Raw genomic sequence first — 20,807 nt, 5'->3', positions numbered from 1 at the left:
GCCAAACTCGGAATGACCCCCATAGTGTGGCTCAATGGGGAGCCCTGTGAAATGCCATGCAACAAGGCCTAAAACTCATAACAAAATGGGGAGAGATGAGCATCCTGACATCTGCTTTCCAAATAGGAACTTACCGATAGAAGGACTGAATCCTGATTGTCTGCCTCGACTAGCCTTAAAAGCCATCTTTTGTGTGACACTATATTGAAAGCAGCGGACAAATCAGGCAGAATCAAGTGGCCATTGTCTGCCGACATTTGAAAGTCATCCAGGAGAGAAATCAAAGTAGTTTTCATCCCATATACAAGGCAAAAGCCTGATTGTACCAGGTCTAAGATGTTGTGCTGTTCAACAGACTGAGAAAGCTGGCTTTTGATGAACTTCTCCAAAATTGTGACAGGAAAAGGCATCAGCAATATAGAGTGAAACTTGCTAAAGGTGGAAAGGTCAACACTGGCATTCTTCAACAGTGCCACAACGACAAATGTTTTCCACTTGTCCGGCACTGTTGCTTTCAAGATGGATTTATTATAGTTGCTCAGAAGAGGGGTTGCCAAACAAGCAGCTAGCACGTTTCAGACTGCTAAAGGAATCTGGTCCAGAACGGGTCCGGATGTGACTAATTTTGCCAAATCCATAAATGGGGTAACTGTTCAAACTTGGTACACATAGATATCTCAGTTTCACAGGCCAGACTAGATACAGCGGAGTCGTTCAGACTGACCTCACAACATGAGCTATTAGGCAGGGCCACCAGACTCTCACACTTCTTGGACATTGTCCCATCAAAGAATTTAAACATTTTTTCTCAGAACTTCTGTGTATGGTCAAAGGTTTGGCTGGTGCATGAAGAAGAGGTCAGGGAGGATACAACTGGGAAAATCTCAGTGAAAGTGTGATGTGCTTCCAAAATACTTTTGTAAAAAAATTGTACTTGGCACTTTGTACCAACTTTTTGTTAGTTTTTAATGCCTATCAATCTAGTCTTTGAGGCATAGTTGGTTCACCAAACCCATGCTAGTTTTTTACAGATGTTTCTGGCATTTCTCAGTGAATCATCGTACCAGGCAGTATCAGACTGGCCACTTGTGCAGTGGATATGAAGAGGAAGCACAGGTTCCAGAGCAGAAGTGACTGATTCAAGATAGTTCTTGTAGTCACTGTTAACTGGACCATCTCCCGCCGAGAACTTCAAGTTCTTAAGTTATACATAGGATTATTTGCTGATAATTTGACCTCTGAGCGTACCACTATAGAATTCCTATTAACCCCCTTTGAGCCTTGCCCCTCCTTAAACCATGTTAGTCCTAAAATAAATTAGGAAATGGTTGGAACAGACTCGACTCGAGGAATAGTACCCACACTCACTGTGGTGAAATCAAATCAAGCATATGATCCTCATGGTGGAGAAGGAGGTGTAAAGCAGCTAGTGTTTTGATCAGGTCTTTGGCTGCGCGTTACTGGGGAGCTTGGTCCACACTCCAATAGGAAAAAGGCAGTATGCAGGGGGCCAGAAAGTCTGCAAGTACATCCTAAAAATCGATCCAAACTCCAGAGGGTTGCTAACAAATGATACTGTGGGGGAAAAGGGAAATAGAAAACACCAGTCGTTCTGTCAAAGGAAGGTGTTTTAGAGGCTGAGCCATCAAACCCTTGTTAAAGATAATAGGCTTCCACCTCTCATATGGGGGTGGGAGAAAATGAAAAACGTTGTAGCCTTCGGGGCAGGCAGCTATCAAATCAGGTGTGGAGTCCTCAGAAGTCCACATGGTTGGAATAGAACACACAATAGGCCCGAGCACCAAAATAAAAGTGGACCCGTTAGTCAGAAAGCTAAAAAAGTGTCCCATGTTTGCAGATGGGACAGTTTTGAACTTGTAAAGAGAAGCTATAATTGTTTTACAAAGTATGGAAGAACTACATGCATTTGTGCTTGCTTCAGGTAATGTTTGTAGAAATATTAGGCAAATCCACAGGAAACACCGGCCCACCAGACCATAAAACAGGTGAACAAAGTGCTAAAAAAAAAAACGGCCCACTCACTGACCTGTCTGACCAGCCTGTTGGTCACTTTATGATTTCCCTATTGGCCAGACCGACGTTGTAAGTCCAAGAATGATAATAAAAAGCATGTCTAATTTATGAGTGACAGTCTCTTTATCTCCACTAACTGCTTGACTAAGAAGCACACATTGATTAAAGTGCAAGGCAAGCTGGCTCCCTGTTTCACTGGTGAAGGAGCAACATTTTTCAGCGGATGATTAACTCTTCAACATTGGCTTCACAGTGGATTCCCCAACCCAAAACCTTCACTTTTGAGGTTCTGAACTGGCCAAAGCCTAAGCATGACTCACCAGTGGTCAATACCTCGTTGCGAGAATAAGCAAGACAACCAGTTTCACTTGGTCCAAAATGCAACCAGAATAGCAGGGACATCGTAAGGATTTTGGGCCCCTGGGCCAAACATATTTTGGGGGCCCTGTTCAGAACAGCTTTGAATTTATGATTCAGTTTCAGCTCTGTCAGGCCCTCTTTGGCCAGGTCACTGACAGCGCACATGCGCGTTTCAAATTCTAAATGTGTTTACACCTAATATTCAGGGATAGTGACCTGGTCTTTTAATATTGTAACACAGCAGCTGCTAACTAATATTACTGCAAGTAATCTCTGTGACCCACTTCAATTGCTCATATGAAGCCTCTATTTTGAACTAAAAGAGACTATTTTATGGATGTTTCATAAAACATAAACACACGTTTTCTCTGCAAAATGCCTCTAATAGACTCACACATCACCCACTTTAAAATAAATTAAAGGAAAACCGTGTTAAGAATTATTCAAGGTCATCAGGGCAAGCCTTTCTGCAGAACAGAGATGGCTCTATCAGCCCCCTCCCACCTTTGCCCATGCCTTAAAACATCTGTGGTTAATAGCAAGATGAGCAGCTCTCTGTGTGGAAAACACACTGACAAGCTTGCCTTCAGCGCACCACCTGTTCGCCTGCTGCATGGACGCCCTGGAGGCAGATTTAAAAAGGCATCCTTTTGTCTGCACATGACCTTTAGCAACTAGATTGCCGACCATGATGGATGCCTGGTCATGTCCGGTGTGCATGGAGGGAAAATGACATTGGGTTGTCGAGTACTCCCCGTCAGTCCAAATAGTCTAACAATCAAAGTGCAAAATAAAATACTTTCCACCCTCACCCATGAGGCGCCACAACAAACATGCGTAACAATAACCATCAAGCATCGCTCTCACTAATTCCCAACAAGGAGAGCTCAAAGCTATGCCAAAGACTTACAAAAAAGTAAGTATAAAGTATGTTAACAGTGTTGTGTAGCCATTTTAGTTATAGCTCCATGCGCGTTAGTTTAATACACTAGGCCGCTGTGCACTTTGACCTAGATATATTTTATTCGGCATTGCATTGTTATTTTTTTATAATAACCAGTTTTACGGTCTCGTTTTATTTTCATTTATCTAACTGTTTTTGCTTAGCCCAGCACTGTGTCCTCAAACAAGACATTCTTGATCACTTTGTGCATCAGTCAAGGCTACAGTTTGGTACATTGCCGGTGAATGTGGTAGAAGTTTAGTCTCCAACATTTGTAGAAAATACACATCCTTACGTAGGGACATTTTCTTAGAACATCAGCTGTGTTATTATAAAAACACTTCCTAGTCCCATTACACGTTAAGAGGGAGATTCCAGCCAGGGAACCACGACTGTATGCTGATTGCTGAATGCTTCGCTGCAGATGCTAACGCAGAATACAGGCCTGTGCTCAGGTATGAGGGTTGATGTCCTCCTGGGGGAACCTGAAAGGCATAATTAGAGCTTAACATGCTGTGCTCAGATAGGAAATAGTCCATAAATCCTAGTGACAATATGATAGTGTTATTCTTATGCTTCACTCTCCTCGTCAGCATTTTAATATTGTCATGTTGTGTCGTCCTGGTTATTGCAGCTTACGTTTTGCTATCTAAAATGCAGTTGTTTTATTAAACCAGTCATTAAAACTTATACTGCTTCTTATTGTCATTTATATATGAGACCGAATTGTGAGTGAGAGAACCGGATGCGACCTGAGTGACCACCACTTCCCTGAGAAGCCCAATATGTCATGCGGTCGGCTGCACAATCATCCCTATCTTCTGGTAGAGATGAGGCACTGGTAGTTAGCCAGAGCAAAATCCCGATTTAGGGCGACAGGTGTCATCCACAGTGTGTCAGACTCAGTCTCCCACACCGTGCACGATCTTGTTGTTCAAAATCCAGTAGTCTCATTAAAATAAATGAGAGCCTACACAACAAGAGCAATAAAAGCAAGGGCATGGACCTTAAAAAATAGTTAATGTGCAAGAACAGTAGAAGTACCACCGCGGACACCCTGCAGGTGGCCTGAAATAGGTGTCTTTTTGCCTGCACATAACCAGTGAAGAAGCTCCAGCTCCGTTCTTTTTAGAAGTCCCGCCGGGAAAGGGGAATACAAATCAACTCTTCAAATCAATTTACAGTTTAACCAATTGGGCTACACATTAAATCCAGGAGTAGGAGGATAAAGTTTAAAAATGTATTACAAATTTAAAGCCAACTGTTATTGCTTCTTTCGTCCTTGCCAAAGTATCCGCCAGTACCCCACTTTCTATCACACTTAACATGCCTTTCATTAACTGTAGACGTTGCACGAACGCACCTGCAACAGAAAAATATTAAAATACAAACAGAACTCTACATTCAAGATTAACACGGGAAATTTAAACATTTCAGGCCTTCGGTCACACTAACTCAGCATAGCCTTAATCACATTTTGAATATATGATTATAAATGCATCTTTCCATTATAATGAATATATGACTCATAAATGAAACAGGTTATATGCAATTACATAATACCATTTTCAGAGCTACATGAATACAAATGTGCATTCGTGTTATAATTCAACATGTTAAACCACACATTAAAATACATGTAAATAAAAACTTCTACTTCTCTACAGTGAACATACATTCAATAATACAGTTTTAGCATTTATCTTTACATTACTACTATTAAACACATAATATAAACATTACATAATCATGTCAATTCTGTAAGGCATGATGGTACATTCACAATTCTGCGCCATCACTAACAGCAGCTAGACTACAACTTGAACACCGACCAAGATGGGTGCCTAGTGGCATCCAGTGTGGAAGGAGAAAATAGGGCATTATGGTTACAATCGAAATGCAAAAAAAAAAAAAAATACTTTCCTCACAGACACATTAGATGCCACAAAAACCATTGAGCGTCTTCCCCCGCCTGTTACCAACAAGTAAAACTTAAAAGCTATAGCAAAGGCCTAAACAATAGTTAAAAACAGCTAGTGTGCAAGAATAGCATCATTTGTGAGCTAACTGCAAAAACTCTACCATCCTAAGTTCTTACACTTCTGATAAAAAGCATATCCCACAGTCGTGGGTGTAGCCCATTTCTCTTCCATATGATATACCCAAACATACATGTGGGAAACCCTTTTATTGGGAAAATGTAGGAACAAAAAAATATTCATTATTTTTGCCATCACCATACAACATTTCACAGCACATGAATGCTTGGATTTAGTGTAGCTTTGATCACAGTTTAGCTTTTGCACGACATTCTGAATAAGAAAAAATAGTGTAATCCTGACAGATTCGGCCTCCTGCGCCTTTAGGTTTAAAAAAAGACTGTGGTTGGTAGGGCTCCTAAACATTACCATTTGTGGTGAAACTCTTCCAGAACCAGCCTTGGGAAATTAATTTGACTTAGTAGTGGCCTTTCCTTGGTCCTCTCTTCTACAATGTGCCCATCCACAAGTGAAGTAACGTTTTTATTGGGGGAGTGTGGAAGTGCGTACAGTAGGACATATGCTGTTGGCAGTGAATTCCATTATTTATCACTACAACTTTGAGGAAATAGTCCCCTTCCTCGTATTTAACATTTCTTGGTTTGTAGTCAGTGGAACCGATCGGGGGTAGAAGTCAGAGTGAGGCATGCCTTGTGGCAGGATACTTGGCACACCACACTGTTTATATTTTTATATTTGAAAAACATGACTGCTGGTGTCCTAACATGCTGGGTAACTGCATGTTAGCTGGCCAGGGGGATTAATGGTGAATATAGAGGATTTCCTTCAGCGCTGTTCATTCATTGGTCCATTTAAATGTCATCCGCATGTTGCATCTGCCAACGAAGGCATACAACTTCAGGCAATGGGTCAGCCTAATCCAACCATTAGATCTAATTACCTTTTTAACAAATTAATCTTTGTATAAACTCTTATCTAAAATGTTATTTTCTCTATGTTCCGGTTCTATAGCTTACTTGTATTTCTGTTTTTACAGGTAATCATCCCTGCGAGGACAGACAAGGCCTTTTTTTTAGCTCAAGCTGTAGATGTCGGACAAGTGACTGCGTACCTGCACATCAATAATTCAAACCAAACTGGGTGAGCAGACATACAGTTAACTTATAGTCTGCTTTTAACATGAATCACAGGGCAGGGCAGGGCAGTAATAGCAGTCTTCCTCAAACATTAGTTAATTGGTCAGATTTTGCCTTTGAAGAATCTTTGCCATATATCCTGTGGCAAAATTATGTGATTAATGTGTTCCCTCTACCAATTCTTTATCCTGGAAATATATTAACAAACAACCATGGCATTTATAAGCATCAATTGTGTGGAATCAGACGTGACAACACCCACCTCTGCCTACCTAATTCAGATTTCCAAATAAGGTCTTGAAATAGGTTTATTTTATTCTCTTCATTTGGAAGTGGGGAATAAAATAATTTCTAAAGGAGAAAAAACGATGTCTGGTCCTGATACCAGTATTTTTTTCAGTGGATAACATAATGTAAAATACATTTTTAATTTTACCAAGACTTCTTTTTGCGAGCCATGCTTTATTTTTTGGTTGAAATTAACAAATATGTTTTTGTTTAAAATATGAGAGTGTCTTCTTGTGGTATGCAGCTGCTGAAGACACTGATATGGACATAATTTTAGAGTGCTGTCGTTGGAACCCTGAATTGAATTATTTGTTCTGTTACAACCTATGTTTAGGTCTCATAAAGCCACTTTAGCAGTCTGGCAAGACCGCTTGACCATACAGCTACAAACAACATGCACCATACAAAAGCGAGGAAAGAGACTTTGGCCCATGTCTCTTAATTTATTGGCTTGTTTGAGTGAGTCTCCTTTAGTCATGCACTCAATGGATTGTCCATGGAGTTTTTGATCAGGCCCACAGATGATTACATTAATATTTTAATTTCCTGTGAAAGCAAAAGCATGTTTGTGTTGCATTAAGTACAAAAAACTGTTGATTCAGTCGTCAAACCCCCCCCCCACACCCCACCCCCCCACATACTGCAGTATTGCTTGATTTGTGCCCCTGTTAAAAAGCAGCTACTTCCATCTCCTGGACTCTCTGCTGTGAAGTATTTCAAATATACTAATATCGAATGTCTGATGCTATAATTTCAGTAATGTTGTTTTATTTCTTAGTCTTTTCATAGTTAGCACATGTTGCTTTCTGTTTTTCTCCGTGGCAGGTACAGATCAAACCAGGATCTCTCAAGTCAATATAGCCTTAGCACAGGATCTGGTTTGAGCTGTTCCTTTCCCGAGTTCTGGGCTGAACCGCACAAGTGGAGTACTGTTTTTATTATAGTGTAGGAACGTGGCTGTTAGGAACATTGTGCTTGATGCAGACTCTTGAAGTGTCCTACAGAGACATGTGAGGAAAATGCATGTGTTTAGTTAAAGTTTGGGGTTTATGTGGCTTTTCCAGGTACCAGAACTTTGTGGGATCCATGCAGGTCACACCTTGGTGCTGGACTCCCCTGGCTGTCTAATTTTCAGAAATGTCTGGGTTTTGTAGATTTCCATTGGTGATGGCTGAGCTAGGGCCAAACTCCTGCAGCTACCTAAATTGCCAAAAAGGGTTGTTTTTCGTACCAAAATTTTGATGAAATCTTTCCTGTCACAGGACGGTGTCCAGCCATACAAGGAGTTTAAGGTTTTTATCAGAAGAGTTGTGGGAAAGCTGAGTGGTAGGAGTTTTGTGGATCCCCACAGGTTCCTGAAGCTTCCCTCACTGAAAAGAGAGGAAAATGTTTGCTGTTTGCAAGGCATTCTGAGCAAGAAAACATAGTGGGATTCATGCATGTTACACCTTCCTGGATTCTGGTAGGTGTCTTGTTTTAGCGATGTCTAGTCATTGCTGGTGGGCTCTCAGCCCAAATAGTGCAGCAATTCTGCACCTCTTGCAAGAGTAAACTGAGATTTACCCCCACTTTGCTGGCCATATCTCAAAACTGCGCTAATAAGAATCCAAATCATCTCTCACTTGACATTGTGATGGAAATGTTTTAGGCCCAAGGCGGGCAGAAGTACTGTTGGGTCTTTAGGGGTGGATGATAGGCTTGAGTTTCCAGGTCTACCCTCTATTTTTTTCTTAAGTCCACGGGGGTTTCATGTAAGACTGTTGTGCTTGTTCTGGGGATGGCAAGGCCTATGTCTGGAAGGGCCACTCCCACCCTTTCTTATTTTTGGGTCTACATTTCCCTGATATCTAGTGGGTTTTCTGGCCCTCTGGGAGGGCATATTGGCAATCCATCCTCTATTCCGATAATTAACCCCCAAGTGGGGGGCTGAAAAACTGTTGCTCTCGTTCTACTGAGGTGCACAACCTGCCCCACTGATGGCTGTCTTCACTCCCCATCCTTTTTTCCCTTTTTCCCCCATTCCCTCATCTCCATGGGGGAATGGGCACAAAGACTGATGTGAGGGTGTGGGATCACAGGCTCATGGCTAGGAGGATCTCCACCAACGCCTCCCCCTGCACCCACCCCTCTGCAGGATGATCTCCAGCTGTCCGTTGAAGTGTATCCCTGCTTATGGATTGTGTGCCTGGTACAATCCACTAGGGAACATCAGCACTGGAAAGGAAACATTGTGCTTTTTCCCTCACCGTCTCTCCCGTGTTGATCAGGGCTCTGGGGGCAGAGTTATAACCCCCAGGCACGATCAAGTGTGAAACCAGACTGCACCATTAACACAGTTTGCTTTCAGTATGTTTTCTAGTGCAGTCAGTGCACTGTGTAAGCTGGTGGTACAGCAAAACAAAAAAATAATCAAACTCCGGATGCAAAGTAAGCACTTCCCTCATGTCCCGACTTTGATTTTACAGAAGAAAATGTTTCTGCTGTTTGCTACAGAAACCTATTCTTTTGCAATACAGAGGACAACCCGTTTATGTCCTCTGCACAAGTATGCAGAGGGTGTTAACTGGTAATTCTGTGCACTAAGGGGCAGTGCTTGAAATGGAAAAATAGAAGTGCATGTACTCTGTGCCAGAGTACCTGATTGTTTCTGAGAAGTGCTGGTACTCTCCAATTGAAAGTATTAGCTTTTTTCCAAAAAGTGCAGGTACTCTCCCTCGCAAAATAAAAAAAAGTGCTGGTACTCAGTACCGGCCCATTTAAAGCACTGCTAAAGGGGTTACAAGTCATTCAAAGAACACTCACTTCATTGTAGGCGTGAGTGCTCCCTGTACGGTGCATGATCTGCTTCGTTTGCTCTGGCTAGGGGTCACGCCCTGACGCCAGGCTGACTTCTTACTCTGTCATGCTGTGAAATCTCTACTTTCTCCTTTTTCAACCTGGTTTACGCCTACTTGGTGAAACTCAATGTGACAGTTTGCTTCTTAACCCGATTGTAAGTGGTATCACTCCTGGAATGTGAGTATGTTTGTATTAAAAAATATGATGCAGGATGGAAGGGACGTGTTTACCTTCCATCCTACTACTGCAGTGCAGTTTGTGATAGTGGTGATCTTGATGCCATTCCATTTTTCACACTCTGTTTTTGATGCATAGTGTTGATGTTCAACCATGTTATGTCACTTTAATCTAAAATGATGTTAACAATTAGGTCACTTGATTCAACTTACACAATATGGTTCTGTGGGAGCTGTGGTAGTAACTTAAAATCAACTTATTATTTATTGTGATAATTCAGGCTTGATCCTGTTCTTTCAACCTTCTCCTCGCCTTAAGATATTAATATTTCTTGCTTTGGGTTCTTCTTCATACACAAACAATGTATTTCTAATGTTGTGAACCCCAGTTCCTGGGGGACCCTCCCCGGTAGATCTTCTAAGCCCCAAGAGTAATAATACTTGGTCTACTTCATAGAAAAGGAGAATGTTCAGGGGTGTCTCACTGCCCAGCACGACAAGTAATGCTCATGTTGACAGAAAGTGTTATGAGTCATACAAAACTGTCACAGTAACCCTCATCTGCAGGACGACTGTTGTTTATAGATACGGAACCCTACCCTGGGCCCCAGAAGCAGTAGGCAAACACAGTTGTGGAATTTCTACATATGTATTACCAGCTCATAGTTTTTGTATTGGCTGAATGTTTACTAGAATTCCCTGACTATTTATATATCAAGCTATGTAAGCAGGTGTGTCTTCAGTCAGATAGTGGTACTTCAGCATGTTCCCCTAACAATCAGTCCTCATGTCTGCCCCCCCAAATCCTTGCAATGTTTTTTTTTTTCACGTTTGTTTATTGATTTTCAAAAATTTATGTTATACAGTACAATATAATATTCCGTTGTTCAAATTAACATTGTTGCAGAAAATGGCAAAATACATACATTCGGAAGGTGTTTTGATGGACTTTTCCCAGTTTTTTCAAAAAGCATCCTTACATAGTAGTGTACAAACATTTGTTTTATATAACATTAAAGCTTTCAACCAGAAAAGAAAAACATAACCATGCTTGCATGTGCTTGTGTGCGATACAGTGGGACGGAATGGTTGCAGTGCATTGTGCTCTGTTGAGTATCCGAGGAAAGAGAGGATTTGCAGTGTAAGTATTTACCTTTGGCATCTGAATGGGTATGCATGTGTGATGTAGTAATGCGTTTATCAGTGAGGATCACATATCTCAGGGTGGATTTAAATCATTTTCGGCTTCCACATTCAGAACCAGGGGGTCCCAGCATTCCACTCCTGTGTGAAGGATACCACGTGCTCGAAGCCAGCAGAGATGATGAGCTTCTGCTTTAGACCAAATTAAAAAATCTTTTAGCCATTGTGTTATGGTCAGGGAGTCGGTGATTTCAATGACATGTCAATCCTACGTTTAAATTACACAAATGCTAAATCAATAAACCTGTGAAGGTATTTATCTCCTTTCTTTTTTGTGCGAATGCTGAGTAGGCAAGAGGTTGGTGTCACGAGTAAAGGATGAGTAGTCATTTCCAATATCATCTTGGTAATCTTGTGCCAAGTAGTCTATAACACCGGACAGTCCCACACCATATGGTAAAAACCTGCTGAGGGGGAGGCAAAACGCGGGCAAACCGGTTCATGTGTAGGGTACATGCGGTGGATGCGTTGAGGATCAAGATATGCGTGATGTATAGAATTAAATTGGGTGAATTTAGGGATATCTGGCATTTAGGGATATCTCCCTTACCGAGTGTACCACTTTGTCCCAATCCGTTTGCAGTCAGTGGTTGTGGCAGCGCTGTGTTCCACTTTTCGTGTGCAGTTTGTAAAAGGTTACTTGCAGACATGTGCAATACTGTATACTGGGTGGGTATAGCGCGTTTAGTGGTCTTGGCTGCTAAAGTGGAGTGTAATGCGTGAGATATGGGTGGTTCAGTAGACACTGTACCCCAAAGGCTACACATGATCTGTAATATAGTATAGTAAGTAATAAATTGTCCAGGTGTAATGTCATATTTTGTGATAATTTCTGGAAAGGATCTGAGTGTGCCCTCCGAAGTGAAGTGTCCCAAGCGGGTAGCCCCTTTTTTCTATCCAGTGGGCACGATCATGGGTTTGTGTGTTCTGTCTTACCCCGGGAACCTCCCATATTGAGATCTCCGGTGAGTAGGGGATATAAGCTCCCTTGAAGTGTAAATAATGGTGCCAGCATGTGTGTGCCACTTTCATTAGTGGGGTCATAGTGGTGAAAGATCTATTGTGATAGGTTAGCCAAGTGTATATTGCAACGCTCCCCAGATGGACTTGTATGTCACGCGTTTCTAGATGCAGTGGTGAAACCAACCATGAGGTTGGCCATTTCAATTGTGCCGCTGCGTAATATATCTCGAAGTTTGGGTCACCCAGTCCACCCTCTCTAAGAGGCCTCTGGAGTTTAGAAAAGGCTACTCTACGGCGTCTGGCCCCCCAGATCAAATCTAAGAGCAAGCTGTCCAGTGCTTTAAAGAAGGCACCCGGTATCACTATGGGTAGTGCTGAGAAAAAGTACAGCAACTGGAGTAGGATTAACATCTTGGATATTGCCACATGACCAATCGGCGATAACGGTAGTGACTGCCAGAAAATAAGGGATGAGCGCATATTCACAATCGCCCTATGTAAGTTGCCATCAAGAAGGTCTTTTGCCGTATGATAGATATTAACTCTCAGATACTTGAAAGTATCATATTGCCATTGCAAGCAGGAGTTGGTCATGGTAAGTCTGTCGGCAGGGGGCCATATTGCCAGCGGGAACACACATGATTTAGGCCAATTGACCTGGAGACCCGAGATCTTCCCAAAGGTTGTCAACAGTTGTTCAAGCTCAGATAATGTAGTGCGTACATCTCTAAGATAAATGAGAGCATCGTCCGCATAGAGAGATAGCACGTGGAACCATTGTGAGTCCCATATCCCCCAAGCTTCAGCCTGGCTCCGCAAATAACATGCCAGGGGTTCCATGGCCAAGGCAAAGAGGAGAGGTGGCAGCAGGCAACTTTGTCGCGTCCCTCGTTATATGCTATAGGAGTCAAATATCACCTGGCCCGTCTTCACCCTAGCCATTGGTTCCCTATACAGCGTTTTAACCCATCACGGAAGATGAGGTCTGAAACCCATTGTTTCAAGACATGCAAAAAGGAAATCCCATCCCAGGGTATCAAAGGCTTTCTCTATGTCTGGGGAGACTGTCACTTGATGTGTGTCCCCAGTTGACATGTTGTGGATCATATGTAAAAGGCACCTGATATTGAGAAATGTGGTTCGGCCTGGTAAAAGCCTGGTTGGTCATGGTGTGCTAAGGTTTGCATTACAGGGAGTAACGGGTTGGTTAGTACCTTTCCCAGTATCTTACAATCCAAGTTGAGCAAGGACAGAGGGCGATAGGATTGTACATTTGTTGCATCACACCCCGGTTTAGGCAATACTACTATCAGGGCCTTTCGTAAAGAATGTGATAGGGATCCCTGTTCAAATGCCTCATTATAAACCTCCAATAGTCGAAGGGTGATGGTGGTGGAATAAGTAGTATAATATTCAATGGGCAAGCTGTTAGCACCCAGCGTTTTGTTGCAAGCTATTTGCGTTATAGCTGCCGTGATCTCCTCTAATTGTATGGGTTCTTCCATGATAATGTGTTGTGTGGCAGTGAGACTAGGGAGGGATATTCCTTTCAAAAGATCCTGTAAATGGCTCATGTCCAAGTTCATCGGTTTTTCATATAACTGTCGGTAGTAATTCCGAAAAGTGTCATTGATAGCCAGTTGTGAGATGGCTACTGTGCCATCATTTGTCCTGATTGACATAGCCGGTGTACCGCAGTGCACCTCGTGGAGAAGCCAGGCAAGAACCTTGCCCGAGCAATCTCCTTGGGCATGCTGCAGAGCCATTAGCGTATGATAATCGTGGTGACTCAGGGCATATTTTGCTTCGTGGCGACGGATGCAGAGCTGACGGAGCTGTATGGGCGATACAGTTTGCCTTGCATCATGTATTTCCGTGTGACATAAGTCTCGTTCCACCTCAGAGAGGTCTCGTAGTAACTGCTGCCTAACCCCCCAAGTAGTGGCCATGTAGTGTCTGCGAATCACCACTTTATGAGTTTCCTATTCTATAGCTGAGAGGAGGTTGAGGCAGCATTCTTTATGAAGTATTGCCGGATGGTCCGCGACAATGCCTCCCGAAATGGAGGATCTAATAGATGTCAGTTTTTGTTTGTATGTGCCAGTTAGGTATGGAGGGGCGCGATAAACCCCAAGTCAGTACCACTGTCAGTGGGCTGTGGTTCGAATGAGTTTTTGCTAGGTATTCGGAGCGATCTAGGAGGGGTCCATTGTTAGTGGTGCTAAATAGGATATCTATCCTAGTATGTAGGTCATGTACAGGGGAGTAGAACAAGTATTCGAGGTTGTGCGGGTGACCCATGCGCCATATATCGCCAAGCTCTATATGTGTACTCCAGTTCTGAAAGTGGTGGGCAATGCAATTGATAGTGCAGGGTAAGAGCGGTCCAGTTGAGGGTCCAGGATGCAGTTAAAGTCTCCACCCCACACTGCCGGAACTTGTGGGTCTTGAAAAAGCGCCGGTGTCAGGGAATCTAAGAATTGTATTTGGTTCGCATTAGGGGCATATACGGCCACCAAGTTAATAGGTGTGCCTTCAAGCCTACCTTCTAAGATGACGTACTAGCTTTCTGGGTCTATAGTTTGTGTCATAAGGCCAAAGGAGATTCCAGGGGCCACCCATATGAGAACTCCCCTTGCATATGCAGATGTAATCATACCATATGTTTGTCTCTGCCATCTAGACCTTACTCTACCTAGTTCTGAGGTCGTAAGATGTGTCTTCTGGAGCACTGCGATATGCACCGGATGGCGTTTGAGATACAAGTATATTCTATAACGTTTGATGTAGGATGCCATACCCCTTACATTCCAGGTGAAGGATCTGTATTGTGGAGTGTGGGTCAGTGAGGGTGTGTTAGACATCATTTCTAAAACAATGCGTGAGAGATAATATCTTCTTATCTACTAGGTGTAGCTTACTGCTTGATCTCCCCACTGCAGTCACAGCGGTCACCACTCATATTCATCTCTGTTACTATTACCCCAGTAGCAGTATCGTGCACAATGATGCAATGTTAAGCATGGTAAATCAAGCAGGTAAAGAATAAAATAAAAAAAATAAAAAAAACAACTTCAGTAACAATCTCCTCAGGGCCACAACTATATAGTACACCGCCCAATGCGCATAGTCATGCACAAAGTAACATTTACTAATTTACATTTAATGAACAACGTGTCCAAAGATACATCGTGTGGGGGCGATGTCAACACAGATACTGGGTTGCCCCGCAGTGGGGCCTGTGATATATTATGAAGGAAGATCCCGGAAGAGTCAATGTCTACAGGAAGGTCCCATTGGTTGATGAGAGAGGGGGGTGGTATCTACTGGATCATAGTGCAAAACCCATTGGTTGCTTGGGTTCAAATAATTTCGTCCACTGATCCAGGTGTGATTTGAGGTTTTTATTTGCTGCCAGTTGAGCGGATCTCGGATCCACCAGTGTCAGACCCCGATGTTTGTATATGATCGGAGGGAAGAGTAGTGAAGGAGTCATTGCGATATTGTGTCACTGCTACTACTGCTCGAGCTTGTTCTGCTGCTGCTTGATTTTGATCTGGGCGGGAGTTGGGTGGCTTCCTGCGATGCCGTCGTGGTTTAGGGTTTACCCATGTGTCTGTCTCCTTCTCCTTTCCAAGTGTTGCGGCCAGGCCTTTGGCATGCAGCCAAGTCTACACATCCTCTGGGGATTGGAAAATTTGCGTTTTTTCCTGATCCATGATTTCAAGTTTCACTGGGAAAAGAAGAGCATATTTGATTTGCAGCCCGGCGCGTGTGTCGCTGCTCGCGGGATGTCTCCGTGTGACCCTGGGTGTAAGATGGGTGCCGGGGGGGGGCGTATGCAGCTCTCTTGCGGCCCTTACTCACAGCGCCAGTCCTCGCATCAGCAGCGAGGCGCCATTTTCACCGCCTCCGTGGTCTCCATAGCATCGGGCGTTTCAAGCCTCGCAATGCTACACGTGGCACCGCTGCCACCATCCAGGACTCTGCAATTGTGGATCGAGCTCGGCAGGTCGGTGCACCGTCCGCAGTACCCCTGCATCGGCAAAATACAGGATAATGATCGGGCCCCGTTCGGGGCTCGCTAAAGAGCGTCTGATGCGGTCGCAATCTTGGACAAACCCCCATCCTTGCTACACTTTATATCTTCTCCTCCAATTAATTTCTGTAGATCGAAGATGGGAAATTGCAGCCCAGCCTCCTTATCATTGGTCTGGAACACTAGTAGTGTTTGTATAACAGAAGCACACGGAAGGCGTAAGTGGTTATGCATGAGACATCTGAATAAACAGCTGTTTAAAACGTAAGGTGTCATATGCTGGGGCTGCATTCAAGAAGCAGGGACAGGGAGAGGCAGGGCCCACACTCTGATGCAGATAATCCTGTTACAGCACACCTTGTGACAAACCTCCCACCCTGGTCTAGGTGAGAGCAAGACAGTGACCAGGTGGCAAGGCCTCCACGGCCCATCATTCATAGTGCATTCGAACTGCATCTGTCATAACACTCACCCACTATCCCTGGCACAATCTAGCACACCTTAAAAGTGCATGTATTTGCAGTCCCTTTCTACCACTACCCATTCCTCCAATCCCCGTCCTTGTTGTTAGCCCTGTCGATGTTACTTGTTGCCATCCCTCCCATGTCCTTTCCTTTTTTTGCCCCTCTCCGTTACAAAAAACTAACAAAAAACACTATGATGGATAGTGCTGGACGTGTCATAGCACTTTATTCTTTAGAATGTGTGTTTTTTTTTGGCAGGGGGCACTTTAAAAAGCTGCTGTTCATGAATGTTTGGCCCAGCGCCAGATAGCATCCGCCCTTATCATGCAAAAGAGCAGGAGTCTCTTTGTCCTGTTGGCTCAAGTTTAGGTGTTAGAACCCATGGTAATGTTTTAATGGGCCATGTGTTGCCAAGATTATGGTTTGCTTTGAGTGCTGACATCCATGCAGCTGCGTCAGAGCACTAGGGAATGTTGAGTTGTGGTTGTATTTTGTTTGTGTGTATTGGCGCCTTAGTGTTTTTGTAGGGGGGGGTCATTCTCTTCAAAAAACACCCTGATGGAAACATTACTTTATTTTGGATGCTAGTTTTATATTAACTGTGCAGCATGTAGAAAAACATTGACCAAGACATAGGCGAAACCTATTGAGTTTGCCAGTATTTCTTTATGTATGTGTTATTTCTATAGTGCAAACTTAGCCAAAAGACAGCGATGTGGTGTACAGGGTCAAAGACAAGCATAAAATCAATGTGTGATAGGAGAGGTAGCTGGTTTGTAGACAGGTAAAAAGGTGCATCTTTTACTCTTCCCTAAATTGGAGAAGCATTGGGGCAGTCCTGATTGATACGGGGATGGTGTTCCCAATCCGGGGTGCACAGATGGAAAAGGCTTCCTGCCCTGTTTTTTCTTTCTTTCTTTTTTACACTGCTTAGTCTGAAGTCTGTTGGCGACCTGGCTGCTGGTGTTCAGAAAACCACCAGAGTTGATTGGCATGTCTGCAAGCTAAGCCGTGGTGCTGGTTGTGATGGCTTTTTAAATGATGCAGCTGGTTTTAAAAGGTGGTATGGTCTGGAAAGTGAAGCCAGTTCAGTTCCATCAGGAAGGGGTTATTGTGATCATATTTCTTTTAGTCCTGGATGAGACATGCTGCAGCACATAGGATGTCTTTATAGGGTGCTATTGTGATGCCTTGGAAGCCATGGAGCAGGGCGTTACTACCATCCAGATGCGTGAGTAAGAGGGCTTGAACATCAGTTCTAAAGTTGCTTACCAGAACAAATGGTTTCACTTTTTTTTTTTTTTTTTTTTTTTTAGATGAGAGCGCTGATACCAGACCTTGGTTGTTTTTTGACAGTGTGTTCTTTGAGGGTGAAGTTGGAGTTCAGGGTGAATCCAGGTGACTTGGCTTTCATTGAAAGTTAGGTTTTGAAGCCCACAAGGTCTTGACATTCAGCCATTGTTAGTACTGTTACCTGTTTAATGTTCTTGCGAAATAAGAGGAATTCTGTCTTTGTTGGGTTGAGGTTTAGGTAGGCACTGCATATCCTGGGCTACTTGGTGTGCAGGCAGAGTTTGAGTTGTTGGATCTCTGAAGCAGAGGTCATATAATGGGTGCTGCTTTCAGCTAAACATAGATTCTAGTGAAAACGCCTCCCACTTGACTTCAAAGTATTACAGCTCATCAAACATTGCACCCACTTTGTGCCTTATGGTCAGATAGCCTCTGCTTCCTCTGAGTCCATGTGCCCCCTGGACTTTCAGCCCTTTTGACCTATTAGTACCACTTCTTTGGTTGGGGCTTCAAACCCGATTGAGGAACCTATACCCCCTACCAATTAATAAAATCACTCTCCAAGGACACCTACATGAACATTAATATAAACCTACTGATGCATCTGCCACTGCCACCTTCACTGACATCACTTTTTACCTGGTTTCATTGTAAAACACATTATTTTTCTATGAAGACAAAATATCTGTTGGGATGGAAATGTTCTCTGCATGGTGAGAGACGTCTACCCCTGTTCTCAGTGCTCAACTGTGTTATTGAATGGATCCCTAATGCTGATTTTCTTTTGTCATAGGTGAACACTGATCATGCTTGTGCCCTGTGAAATAGGCCTGTCTCATGGATTGGGGTCTTGTTGGACCAAGAGGGCACTCAAAGCTCTACTCTCATAGTGGTGGAAGGCTACTGCCTTCACCAGGAATTAAGCAGCACAAGTGTGGTGGCAGCATACTGTGTCGTGATCAGTAGTAATGAACAGGTCCTTTTTACCCTGAGTTACTAGAGTGAGGCCTTCAGGCTCATTCATCTTTTTAAAAGTTCAGCTGCTGTGTGCTACAGCCTACATCTGGTTGATGTGGAAGTGTCTGTGTGGTGAGAACGTGCTGAGCACGTATGCTTGCAAGACACAAACTACATGAGGGGGTGAAGAGTGGTACAGTTCTTACATTGTAAATGTGTGTGCTGGCAGTGTGTGGTTTTAAAATAACACATTCCGGTACAGTACAGAGAGGCTGCAGTACAGAACAGTGTGCAGAGAGCTGGTGGTGGCATAATACATAAGGGTAGCAGTGAGTGTGCTGTAGATGTACAGTGAGTGCAGAAGTGCCTGCACTGGTACATTTCATGGAGGACCTTGAGTTCCATTTTGGGAAGTCTAGACCTGTCTGGTGGAAGGAATCATCCCCCCCTTTGACAGATTTATGTATTGCTACATTGACAGATTTATGTATTGCTACATTCCACCTGCTGGGCGGGATTAGCAGATGAGCACTGGATGAGGGAGAGCCAGGCTTTCCCTGTTCATATCAAAGGGCTCTTTCATTCAGTGACAGATCACAAGGAAGGGGCCTGGACATTCCGTTCCTCTGCTCTTTCCGTCTCCTCCAGTACAGACTCCCAGTCTGCCCTGCTGCCAATCCTGACGCTGCTCAGAGCAGCGTCAGGATTGGCTGGAAAACGCCCAGCCAGGGCGCTGACAGGCAGAATGGGAGCCTGTGCATGCTCTCTCCAGCCTAGCAACGTCGTTGCTGGGCTGGAGTGACCCTTCTGCGCATGTGTGTTTGGCCGACATAAGAAGGCCGGCCAAACATGCGTGCGCAGTGAGGGGGAGTCATTGCTCATCCCCCTCTGGGCCCTGTCCCTTTCCCCCCAAAACTATAATAAATATAGTTTACTATAGTTTTTGAGGAAGATGTTTGCAGCTACCGCTGCTGGTGGGGGAACAACGCTCCTCTGCCCTTATGGAGGAGCCGCACCTGCCGGACTGAATCGATGACTCTGTATGCAAAGAGGGACCACTGTGAACTGAACTGAACTGAACTGAGGAGCATGGTGAGAGAAACTCGCTCCCTGCACTGATCGGGGCGTAGACGGTGTTCTGAACTAAATTGGCAACCCTGTATGCGAAGGGGGGGCCACTTTTACCTGAGCCTGAAGAGCGTGGTAGGAGAAACCTGCTTCCTGCACCAATCAGGCCATCGCCCTTATGCCGAAGTGACTTTGTGACCCAGTATGCCAAGAGGGGCCACCGTTGAGTGAATCCAGTAGTGTGGTGGGAGAAACCCATACCAATCAGGCTGTAGCCCGTATGCTGGATCAACTTGGTGACCCTGTAAGCCAGGTGGCGCTGCCGTGAACACCAACATCAGGCCAGCTTGACCGTAGTGTGAGAACTGGAGTGGCGACCCTGTATGCCAGGAGGGGCTGCCTGATACTCTAAAGCTGAGAAGTCCTCGACATTGCGAAGGACTGGGAAACTGCTGTGATCGAAGTGGGATCCAAGCCTATTGTGTGGACTGCACCAATGGAGCCCAGTCAGAGCAAGGATACCAACGCATCATCCCCCTGGGCCCCCTCCCGCCCTCCCACTGCCTTGGTGAGGGAGAATTGACTTACCTCGTGACCTCTGGAGCACCTTGCTCATCCAGATCGGCAGGTAGCATGGCTTGAAGAGAGCCAGTGCCTGCCAAGTGCTGCAGCATGTGACCCCGGTTGGCCAGACTCAGCCGATCCAGAACAGGACCGTGCTGCACCACCGCAGTGTTCTCTACCACCAGAGGGGGTAAGCTGAGAATTGGAGACAGGAGACATGCTACCATTGGTGCTGCTAACCCCTATATTATAATGACTGGACTTCCAAGCAGAGTCTTAGGTAAGAACTCTTGAGTGCGGCTTATTAGTAAACATTCCCTGGATGTAGCCATCAGTAAATGGGGAATAACACCGAACCCGTTGCACTAGAAGTTGGAGGACAAGGAGTGACCTGACAACTACTAGAGCCCTGACATCAAGGAAATTGTGTTATCACTTTTTGAATGTTGTTTACCATTGCATGTTCAGAGTTAGAATTAAA

General features: G+C 44.2%; 1 protein-coding gene across 1 annotated transcript in view; it reads left to right on the top strand.

Annotated features, from left to right (window-relative positions):
• The window catches only part of CTNS (cystinosin, lysosomal cystine transporter), a 133,240-nt gene that overhangs the window by 39,633 nt on the left and 72,800 nt on the right, over positions 1-20,807 (top strand). The window contains exon 5 of the mRNA XM_069226343.1: positions 6,374-6,477. Within this exon, the coding sequence (XP_069082444.1) occupies positions 6,374-6,477 (104 nt within the window). The remainder of the gene's footprint in view (positions 1-6,373; positions 6,478-20,807) is intronic.

Source organism: Pleurodeles waltl, chromosome 3_1, assembly GCF_031143425.1.
Source record: "Pleurodeles waltl isolate 20211129_DDA chromosome 3_1, aPleWal1.hap1.20221129, whole genome shotgun sequence".
NCBI classification, from domain to species: domain Eukaryota; kingdom Metazoa; phylum Chordata; class Amphibia; order Caudata; family Salamandridae; genus Pleurodeles; species Pleurodeles waltl.
This window is presented reverse-complemented; position numbering and strand designations above follow the sequence as displayed.